We start from the raw sequence: 10,959 nt of genomic DNA, 5'->3' as shown, positions 1-10,959 counted from the left end.
CTTGACTAGGGATTGGTTGGTCCCTTCCCAGGCGTTTGCGGCAAAGGCCCAGAGGCCGGAATAATTTGCAATCCTTAAAGTCAAATTGCGCTGTGCGCTTGATTTGGAGGAAGTTGCTACTCAACAATTGAACGCTGAGCTGCAAACTCAATGGGTAATAATTTATCTCAAACACGCTCTACAAGATCTTCTCCTCCCCCCTCCCCAAATTTTCTTCTGTTTGCAATGGGGGTGGGGGGAAGGAAAAGTTTACTGAAAATGCTTTTGGGTGTGGGACCACGGTGGGAAGATTCCCTTTGTTTTTAATGTCCCAGTGTAATGCAAAATAGCAAATCCCGAGGGAATATGATTATATATTAAATGCAGATTCACTTAGGGAGCGAATAAATCATGTGCCGTGTTGGGTAATATTCTAGGTTGAAATGTATATAGATTGAACACTGTGGTGTTCAGAAAAAAATTTAGAGTCAGTGAACTAGGAAATTGATGCTTGAAATTTGGCCAATGTTTAATTGACCCAAGACCCATAAAAAAGACATGGAAGTAATATTTGCCTCCTCTTACTTTGATAAGAATCGATGCATTTTTTGTTTTTATTTTATTTTATTTTGCATGATCTCGATTCCAATAATAAAGTGGAAAGAAGACACAGAAAGGAAGTAAATGCCCGGTATGTCCGAGGAGGAAAGAGTTAACGGTCTTCACCAGGGTCTCTGCAAACTCCCAAGGCCGGGTCCTCCAGCTCGTCTCCTCCCTCGCCTTCTGGGAACTCCAGTCCCGAGGTTTGCGGGGGGATCCCCCCCCCAAAAAAAAATTCTCGCGTCTAGCGCCTTTGATTTCCCCCAAACCTGGGAACCCCAGACTGGTGCAAACTGGCGCCACGGGGCGCAAAGAGGATTTGTCTTTTTTCTGAAACCTGGTTGCGGAATTGGGAACTCCCGAGTGAGAGGCGTGGGGGTGGGATACCGGTGCAGACCCGCAGAAAGCGGGTGGGGGAGGGTCCTCCGCCGCGCGCACCCGCAATCGCGCTTCTCCTCAACTCCAGTTGGGGAGTACATAGGAAAGGTCTCAGGGATTAGCGCGTCCTCGGGGAACAGCCGGCAACCGCCGACCCCACTGTAGGTCTCCGTGGGAGGGGCGAGGCGGAGGGCGTCTGCACCTTAGGCAGCAAATTGAGGTATTCATTCGCGGCGGAAGGTACCCAATCGCGATAGATCGCTGCGGTAATATAAGGCATAACACCGCAGGCAAATGCAGTGGGTGTTTATTCATAATGCGCTCTCCAGGTATACATGGCAGTGGGTTGCTGAGTTATTTTAACATTCCAGGCATCATTTTCCTCCTTATATCTCTTATCATTTATCCCCATCGACACTAACACCCTACGCACTCAGAGCGCGCGCCCATAAATACCCCTGCTTCCTTCCCGTCTTCATAAGACTGATTTTCCAAACGCTGCTCTGTCCCCAGCCTTCGGGAGGCGCCCGTCCGCCCGGGACGTGCGTGGCGGGGCGGCGGGTACATGGCGTGTGCTGTGTTGAAGGCTCAGATGTTCCGCCTGCGATGATTTAAATACGCAGAACAAGTATGCGGTTTGTCAAACCGAGCGCTGCTCCAGAGGAGCGGCGCAGAAAGGGAGAGGGTTTGAGCGGGAGCGAAAGAAAATGGTAGGGGCGCAGTTAATTCAAGCTGCGCTCTGTTTACATCCGATAGCTCAGCGCACTGGAGTGCCAGGCCGAAAGGGCTGAGTCTCCTCCCCGCTCCCCCACCCCCGGCCCTCCCTCCGCAGAATCGGCCCTCCTCGGTTCCCAAAGAGGAGGGCGGGGGAGAGAGAAAAAAGATCCTCTCTAGCGAATCCCCGCCCACCGGCCCTTTATATGTGAGGGTCTGGGCGGCCGAGGACCCCCGAGCCGCGCTTCTCCCCGCTGCCTCAGCTGCCGCCGCCGTCGCTGCGCCCTGGCCGCCGCCTGGCTTCCAGCCGGCCTTGGGAAGGGCAGGGCTATTCAGAGCTTGGCGGGAAAAAGAGAACAGAGGGGGGGCGGGATCTTGGTTGCAGTATAAAACCCGGTTTTCAGGCTTTATCCGACTCGCTGTAGTAATCCCAGCGAGAGACAGAGGGAGTGAGCGGGCGCGCCCGCTAGGGTGGAAGTGCAGAGCGAGCCGAGCGAGCCGAGTGGCGCTCCGGGCGCCCGGGGAAGAGAGATCCGGAGCGAAAAGGGGCTTCGCCTCCGGCCCAGCCGCCCCCATCCCACCCGGCCCGCCGACCCGTGCCAGCCGGGCACAGCCCCCCGCCGCACCCACGAAACTTTGCCCATTGCTGCGGGCGGACACTTCCCCTGGAACTTACAAGACCCGAGCGAGAGCGCGACTCTCCGGACGCGGAGGGGCTGTTCTGCCTATTTGGGAAGACACTTCTCCCCGCCGCTGCCCGCGACCGGCTCCTCTGAAAGGCGCTCCTCGCTGCTTTTTGGACGCTGGATTTCCTTCGTATAGTGGAAAACCCGGTAAGAACCTGGATCTATTTGTCTTTTCAATTATTTTCCCTACCGCCTTAATGCAATGCCGCGACGAGTCGAAGTCAAATGCCCGAACTGGGGTGTCGTCTCAGCCATTCGTGCGCTATTGACACTTTTTTCAGAGTAGTTGTGGTAGCTCGGGGTGGGGTGAGGACAACCAGAGCTGGATGGGGGAGAGTGGCTTGTCAGGATGGGAGGGGAGAAGGCAGAAGGACAACGGGTGCGTTCCCAAAACTCGTCTTTAGAGATTTTTGCTTATTTTGCTTATGTGTATGGACGCTGCCCCCGACCAGCTGGACATTCCTGCTTTATTGCACTAATTGCTTTTGCTTGGGGCGGGGGGGCTGCTGTACTTCGCGGTGGACAGAGCCCTGTGCATCCTGAGCTCCTGGGAGTAAGAATTACAAATTGCGTGTGGGAGCCAGAGAGCTCCGCAGCCGCTGACTTTTCTGCGTCTCGGAAAGGGCATTTAAATTTTGTCTTACCGCATTTCTGACAGCCGGAGACAGACACTGCGGCGCGTCCCGCCCGCCGATCCCCGCGACGTTTCCCATTCACCCCCTGCTCCTTTTAAGAAGTTGGCATTTGGCCTCTTAAACGAATAATAAAAATAGGAATCTTGGGCTTCCGAGGTACTGGAATCCGCGAGGACCAGGGATAGGGAGGCTGGGCAGGGATGTGTCCCGATTCTCCTGGAATCAAGGACTTGGGGGAAGCGAGGGCAAATCTCCGCACTCATCCTTGGCTCCCCCGCCGCCGCCCCTGGTGTCCCCCGTGCCCCTGAGATGCGGAGGGACGACTAGGAGCGGGACTCGGGGCTTTTCCAGAACAGCTGCTACCCTCTGCGGGTGAGGGGAAGACGCCCGGCTCCGGGCGCGGAATCGCAGCAGGGGCTCTGGCGCAGTTGCGTCGCCGTATTGGGTGTTGAAGGGAGGTGCCCTTGTTATTATCTAACACCCCCTTTTATTTATCGGGGGGGGGTGTTACGGCCGGCGTATAGGCTCGCCCCACCAGCCGGCGAGAGCCACGGAGAAGGAAGGGGGGCGCACTGGGGGTGGGGATGGAGGGGCGGCTCGGGGGGTGGCTGGGAAGGGCGGCGGCGCCCGCAGGGGAAGGAGCGCGGCGAGGGCGCGAGTGGGAACGGGCGCGGCGCTGAGGGGCCCGGCCAGGGAGGGGGCCGCGCGCTGCCGCTCCCGCCGCGGCGCCTCTCGCCTTCTCCTTCAGGTGGCGCAAACTTTGCGCCTTCGGGTTTGGCGGATTGTGTTCCCCGCTGCCGCCTCCCTGGGCCGCTTAAGGAAGCTAAAGCCGATTTCGATTGCTCGGCTGCGGCGGGGTGGACTCCCGGCATTCGCGCTCCCGGCTCCAAGGGGAGACGCCATCTCCGCGGGCGCTCCGCAGCTGGTTCGCCAAGTGTGTGTCCCAGATAGCAGGGGGCCACCTGGGGGAGGGGGGTAAAAGGGTACCCTTCTTCCCGCCACCAGCCTCCTCTGGCTAGCGCTCCAAGGGGAGCGAGGGGTTCGGCATCGGGGAGCGCGCTGCGCCGGGCTGCACCCACCCAGACCCTCTTAACTCAAGACCGACCCCCCCTTTGTGTGCCCCCCTCAGCAGGCTGCCGCGATGCCCCTCAACGTCAGCTTCGCCAACAGGAACTATGACCTCGACTACGATTCGGTACAGCCTTATTTCTACTGCGACGAAGAGGAGAACTTCTACCAGCAGCAGCAGCAGAGCGAGCTGCAGCCGCCGGCCCCCAGCGAGGATATCTGGAAGAAATTCGAGCTGCTGCCCACCCCGCCGCTGTCCCCGAGCCGCCGCTCAGGGCTCTGCTCGCCCTCCTACGTTGCAGTCGCGTCCTTCTCCCCCAGGGGGGACGACGACGGCGGCGGCGGCAGCTTTTCCACCGCTGACCAGTTGGAGATGGTGACCGAGCTGCTGGGAGGGGACATGGTGAACCAGAGCTTCATCTGCGACCCGGACGACGAGACCTTCATCAAAAACATCATCATCCAGGACTGCATGTGGAGCGGCTTCTCGGCCGCGGCCAAGCTGGTCTCTGAGAAGCTAGCCTCCTACCAGGCTGCGCGCAAGGACAGCAGCAGCCCGAGCCCCGCCCGCGGGCCTGGAGGCTGCTCCACCTCCAGCCTGTACCTGCAGGACCTGAGCGCCGCCGCCTCCGAGTGCATCGACCCCTCCGTGGTCTTCCCCTACCCGCTCAACGACAGCAGCTCGCCCAAGCCCTGCGCCTCCCCGGACTCCGCCGCCTTCTCTCCGTCCTCGGACTCTCTGCTCTCCTCGGCCGAGTCGTCCCCGCGGGCCAGTCCCGAGCCCCTGGCGCTCCATGAGGAAACACCACCCACCACAAGCAGCGACTCTGGTAAGCTGAACCCCTCCTGGCCTGTCAAAGGGGCGACTGGGTCTCTTATTAAAGATTTTTCTCCGGCGGCTCATTCAACTGACCACTTTAGCTGACCCAGCCTTTTTTCTTTACTCAGATTTGGGAAGGGAAATGTTAGATCTGGAAGGATCTGGAAGGATCTGGGAGCTCATCATCCCGGAACACTGGGCTTTAGGGTTCCCTCCCATCCCTTCTAAGACTGCCCCCTTGACCAGCCCCTTCCTCTCCCTCCCTCCCCTTAGGAATTTCATTTGGGTTTTTAAATCTTCTAGCTTATCTTGCAACTCAATCCACTCCCTCTTACTTTTCTTAAGCATTTTAATTGCCCTGGGGTAGGGGGGTGTGAGGGTGTGTGTGAAGGGGGATAAGTGAGGATTGATCTCTGAGAATGAATGTATTGCCTCCCTCTTATGTTCTAAGAAACTGTTGGGATTTCGAGGACTACAGATCCACCAAAAAATAAACCAGGGCAGTGGACAGAGGCAGAGTAGCCTCTCCATGGGGTGCTGTGAACCAGTGAAAGTGCCTTAAAGACTGATGGGCTGAGGAGTTGGGATCTGTTTAGCCTGTTTGGAACACTTAAAAGCAAATCCTTGCCAAAATTGGACTTTTTTCCTTCCTCCACCACTAGAACTTTTTGGCAAAGGCGCAAGAATTTTTTTTTTTTTCTTTTTGCACTTCCAGTAAAATAGGGAGTTGCTAAAGTCCTACCAAGAGATTTGGAGCTATTATTTGCAACACCTGAAGAGTTCTTAGTAAAATCCCTTAAAAATAGGAGGTGCTTGGGAAATGTGCTTTTCTTTGGGTGTGTCCAAAGCCTCATTAAGTCTTAGGTAAGAATTGGCATCAACATTTTATCCTGGTAAATTGTAATTTTCTTGTCTGTGCCATAAACCTAGCTGTCATTCTCCCATTCTGACTCGGGCCTTCATGGCAAGAGCAGGATTGATAGGCTAGTTGGTTCTCTGGGGATGACTTGGTGCCAGGGCTCTTTTTCACATAATAATGCCTTCTATTTACACAGCATTCATTTAATCTAGTCATTGATAGCTTTAAGGAAACGTGGCTAACCGGGTGGTTTCTATTTCCTTTCTTAAAGAGGAAGAACAAGAGGATGAAGAAGAAATTGATGTCGTTTCTGTGGAAAAAAGGCAGCCCCATGCCAAAAGGTCAGAATCGGGGTCACCCTCGGCAGGAAGCCACAGCAAACCCCCTCACAGCCCGCTGGTTCTTAAGAGATGCCATGTGTCCACCCATCAGCACAATTATGCAGCGCCCCCCTCCACCAGGAAGGACTATCCAGCTGCCAAGAGGGCTAAGTTGGACAGTGGCAGAGTCCTGAAACAGATCAGCAACAACCGCAAATGTGCCAGCCCCAGGTCTTCAGACACAGAGGAGAATGACAAGAGGCGGACACACAACGTCTTAGAACGCCAGAGGAGAAACGAGCTGAAACGGAGCTTCTTTGCCCTGCGTGACCAGATCCCAGAGTTGGAAAACAATGAAAAGGCCCCCAAGGTAGTCATCCTTAAAAAAGCCACCGCATATATCCTGTCTGTCCAGACAGAAGAGCAGAAGCTCATTTCAGAAAAGGACTTGTTGCGGAAGCGGCGAGAACAGTTAAAACACAAACTTGAACAGCTAAGGAACTCTGGTGCCTAAGTTCACCTATTGGAAGGAGGAACTGGAATTGCTCATGAATTCTCATTTGTTACTAAGGGAAAGTAAGGAAAAAGGTTCCTTCTGACAGAACTGTAGGAACCTCTCCTATCTGAACTTTTTTCAAATGCATGTTCAAGTGCAACCTCACAACCTTGGCTAAGTCTTAGGATTGAAAGGTTTAGCCATAATGTAAACTGCCTCAAATGGAACTTTGGACATAAAAGAACTTTTTTTATGCTTGCCATCTTTTTTTTTTTCCTTTAACAGATTTGTATTTAAGAATTGTTTTTAAAAAATCGTAAAGTTTACCCCATTTCCCCATGTAAATATGGCCATTAAATGTAAATAACTTTAATAAAACGTTTATAGCAGTTATACAAGAATTCAAACCATGTATTATAAACCATAATTTTTTTTATTTAAGTACATCATCCTTTTTAAAGTTGATTTTTTCTATTGTTTTTAGAAAAAATAAAATACCTGGCAAATATATAATTGAGCCAAATCTTAGAAGTTGTGAGTGTTTTGTTTCTTTTCTTGCCTTTTTTTTTTTTCTTTCCATTCTCTTTCCATCAATTCCGAGTCCCACCATTTCGCCCTCAAGGGAATGAATTTACAAAGATGGGAAAAGAAGTTATTTAAGAAAGGACGAGCGCTTTTCTTTGTTAAAATGGGTCTGGGGCTTTAAGGTCTTTATTTTCTCAGGGTTATAAGAGGCTTCCTGGAGATTTGTGATAGGGCCATGCTACATGAAAGAATGAACAGGCGGTACACTGGTGAGAAGGCAAAGGCATGCCAGTGGCTAAAGAGAAGTTAAGTATACAAATGGGTAAGCGCTGGGGGTGGGAGGAAGATGAAGAAACTCCAGCTGGGTTAACCCATGCCACCCCACTGCTGCTTAACTACTATTACCAGGTGCTAGGCCCTTTCCTCAAGTTATCTCCAAAGTGCTCCAGGAGGCAAGTTAGTAACCCTGTTTTACAAACAATGAACTAGAGAGACTCAGAGGGCTTTTGCAACTTCTCTGGAGCCACTCAGTCAGAGGCTGCCTCCAAAGTCCCTGTTCCATTGAAAAATACTTACCACTTCACTATTATGCCTTAGTTCATCCTGGGTCTAAAGTGCTAAGGCCAGGAATGCTTTTGCTTTGGGGTCTGATGGACCAACTCGAGTAATAGCCATACTAACCTACTCTTGTGTCAGGCATTCTTAGAAGCATTTTCTTTGCAATAATTTCACTGCAAACCTATGAAGGAAATCAGCCCAATGTTGATTTCCCTATAATAGAAGGGGAAACTGAGGCACAGATGACTCCGCTAGGTTCCCAAAGCCCACTGATAATGAACAGTAGAGCCAGGATTCAAACCCAGGCAGTCGACTCATAGCCCGTGTTTGAACATCGTGCCAACAAGCCAGTGGGAATAAACGGGCCACTCATAAGAACAGGAGTTAGACCAATCTAGTGGGTCACGTGCCATAAATCTCAACATTTAGGCCCTGTGGGGCATCAGTTCCCCTTTTGTTTGTTTCATTTTGTTATTTTGTTGTTCGTTGTTTCATGTTTTTCTTTCTCTGAGAAACCCACAAGTCATTCACTCCTACCTTAGCCATTTGTTAAATGCAATTCACCCGTTTCTCCTGGGAAGCAGCCAGTTTGGAATGCTACTGCTAGGATCATAAAATAAAACATACTTACTCTTTGTCACATGAGTCATTATTTTGGAAACTACAAACTCCCCTTCCTTCCAGCTTCTTTGACACATGGACACTCATGACACATGGTCATCATTAGAACATGAAAAGGCATTTTTGAATGCAGGCATTATTAACTATAAGCCTTTGCAAACCCAGGGTCTGAACCGGAAACGAGAACATTATTACATAGGCAAATGGAGGTTACTATCGCTGTTCTAATTATCTCGTTGTTCCAGCCTCAGAGTACTGATCCTCAATCCTGTACTCTTTTCAGAACTTTAACCCACCACCACCAGCACCAACCACCACCTCATACATCAATAAATAATTACTGTCTTTGGTTCTGAACTCTAGAACAATTTACTTAAGCCCTTAATGTCTGTTTCTGGATTCTTTATTTTGGATCCCAAGTCCCACCCTAATAGTTTCATGTAGTCACACCCTATACCCTAAATTCAAAGGGAGATACAATCTACAGAAGTTGAACAGTTCAAAGTGTTAAAAAGCGGGGGCGATCTTAAAAGATTCCCTCTTTGCCCCTTTGTGGCTGGAGTGCCGCTCTGGAGTGACTCACTTGAGAACAAGGAAGGTGTTAATTTGATCACTAAGTCCAGGCAAGCCAGCAGAAAAGGAGAGTGTTCCTCACTGGGAAAACAACTCCCTGTTCCAAATAATCAGGAAACAACTTAGGGATGCAGAGCTTGGCTGTGGGGATGGAAGGGAGCCATTCCAACTATTAGTTGCCCCTCTCAGGTTTGTGAAGCAAGAGTAAGGTCAGAAAACAGAGCAGATGCCAACTTCTTTCCAGAAAATCAGGCTGATCTTGACCCCAACACAAATGGGCTCTCAGAGCCAGCCCGGGGATTCCCCACAGTCTGTGCCATTGTTCGATCTATTTTGTAGATAACCATAATCAAGAATCAGAGATGGAGAGGAGCTTGCAATTTTGTCAAGAATATACAGGAAGGAATTAGCTACTACTGACTGTGCCTCTTACCCAGAATGATGTCCAAGAATTAATAGCTACTAGGGAACTCTGGGGATGATTTTGTTTAGGGATGGAATGTATAAAGAGGAAGGAAGTGTTCTTTCAATGCTGCCATTTGGAAGCAACAAAGGAGATCCACAATATAAAAACAATCAACTTTTTAAATGAACAAAATTTTCCAAATCGCAGCCTAAGTAGAGTTCTCTGCTGGTGTTTAAGACAAATTCTGGCACAAAGCTTGGGAAAGAGGACAACAAGTGTTAGGGGGTTTTCTGTGGTTTGTTTGTAATAGTTTATGGTTGGCTCAGTCAGTAATAATTTTTTTAGCATACACGTTAGGGGCCCCTGCTGCATTTCTTCCCAACAATAAATAATCCTTAGGCTAGAAAACGTTGAAGGGTATCCCACAACTATCTATATATGCATAATCCCGATCTATAAATGCACTGGTAGCTTTGCAGAAGGCTCCTCTTTTAAGGTTATAGACCATTACAGACCTATTTCAAAGGAGAAGGATGGTAAAAACAAGATAATAGGATGAGAACAGAGACACATTAAAAAAAATAAATAAAAGGAAAAAGACTCTATACCCACCGCTAAGACCGGAGCAATAACCTTTCTTTAGTCTAGATCCTTCAGGAGAGAGTTTAGACTAATTCCAAATTTAGAAGAATCCCCCAAGAATATTTGCTTTCTCTAATTGGTTGGAGGTGACTCTAAATGACTCTTGAGTTGATTTCGCATTTTGTTTTTAATTTTATTTCTTTCAATATTAGTCTATGCTAAGAAGTCACAGTTGATGGGAGCCAGTGTTACTGGGATGCAGAGGTTAAAAGGAATGTTCTTTGTTTTTAAACAATGCCTGGGAGCTCAGCCACAAACCCCCAAACTTTCTTCCCACTGTCACCCCATCAGCTGATCGAGAGAGAAAACAAGCCAGTCAGGGGTCTCTGGGGGTGGAGAAAGGGAGTTGGGGAAAGAGAATTAACCTTTCTTACACACCTACTATCTGCTAAACCCTCCATCTCACAGATCCTCACAACAGCCCAGCTGGAGAGTGATTGTTGAATGTGACAATACTGAAATTTAGACAAGTTCCATAGCTCTCCCAAAGGCACACAAGTACCAACAATAAATACAACAACAATGGTGGTTAATGTTTACTGCATGCCAAACACTTCACACACATTATCTTATTTCATCCCCATTAAATAGATGAATTCTATTTCTAATCCCCATTTTATACATCAAGAGATGGAAATTTTGAGAGATTAAGTAACTTGACTTCATTCACAGAACTGGCAAAATGGTGACAACAGGAATTATTCATTTGTTCATAAATATTAATTAAGCACCTACTGTGTGCCCACAACACTGTGCTGCAGGTGGGCAGAGACGCATAGATAAGGTCCCAGCCCTGAGTCACCTACCCTCTAGTAGAGAACAAAGAAAACTGATAATCAGACTAAGAGATTTTACAAACACTTTTAGAGCAGGTTGGAGTTGAAGCTCTCCGCTGAAAACCCCACCCCGGAGGGAAAATGGAATCAAGGCTGGAGCTCAAGGAAAGCTGGAAGAGGAACAAAGAGAAGAATCATCAGAGGGATGGAGGGAAGGTAGGAAAAAAATGGTGTCAATGAAGCCAGGAGGAAGGTCTTCTACAAAATCAGAAAGGGCATCATCACACAGAGAATGGTCCATTA

At 49.7% G+C, this 10,959-nt stretch overlaps 1 protein-coding gene across 2 annotated transcripts; it reads left to right on the top strand.

The window, feature by feature from the left end:
- Window positions 1-1,919: 1,919 nt before the first annotated feature.
- LOC111146783 (MYC proto-oncogene, bHLH transcription factor) lies at window positions 1,920-7,080 on the top strand. Of its 2 annotated transcripts, none has more exons than XM_022502465.1 (3): window positions 1,920-2,504; window positions 4,125-4,890; window positions 6,011-7,080. In XM_022502465.1, exons 2-3 carry the CDS (start codon window positions 4,134-4,136, stop codon window positions 6,571-6,573), a joined length of 1,320 nt encoding a protein of 439 aa, XP_022358173.1. In that variant the 5' UTR covers window positions 1,920-2,504; window positions 4,125-4,133; the 3' UTR covers window positions 6,574-7,080. The 2 variants fall into 2 exon arrangements, with proteins under 2 accessions (XP_022358173.1, XP_022358172.1); XM_022502464.1 differs by having other exon boundaries at window positions 1,921-2,504; window positions 4,122-4,890.
- The last annotated feature ends 3,879 nt before the right edge of the window (window positions 7,081-10,959 follow it).

This window comes from Enhydra lutris, unplaced genomic scaffold, assembly GCF_002288905.1.
Source record: "Enhydra lutris kenyoni isolate GAN:26980312 unplaced genomic scaffold, ASM228890v2 scaffoldscaffold14, whole genome shotgun sequence".
NCBI classification, from domain to species: Eukaryota; Metazoa; Chordata; class Mammalia; order Carnivora; family Mustelidae; genus Enhydra; species Enhydra lutris.
This window is presented reverse-complemented; position numbering and strand designations above follow the sequence as displayed.

What these genes read in the sequence shown, in the direction of transcription:
- LOC111146783 (XM_022502465.1), top strand. Translation starts at nt 4,134, where the DNA reads ATGCCCCTCAACGTCAGCTTCGCCAACAGGAACTATGACCTCGACTAC. An exon ending in CACCACAAGCAGCGACTCTG is followed by an intron (nt 4,891 to 6,010) that starts GTAAGCTGAACC and finishes CCTTTCTTAAAG; the next exon opens with AGGAAGAACAAGAGGATGAA.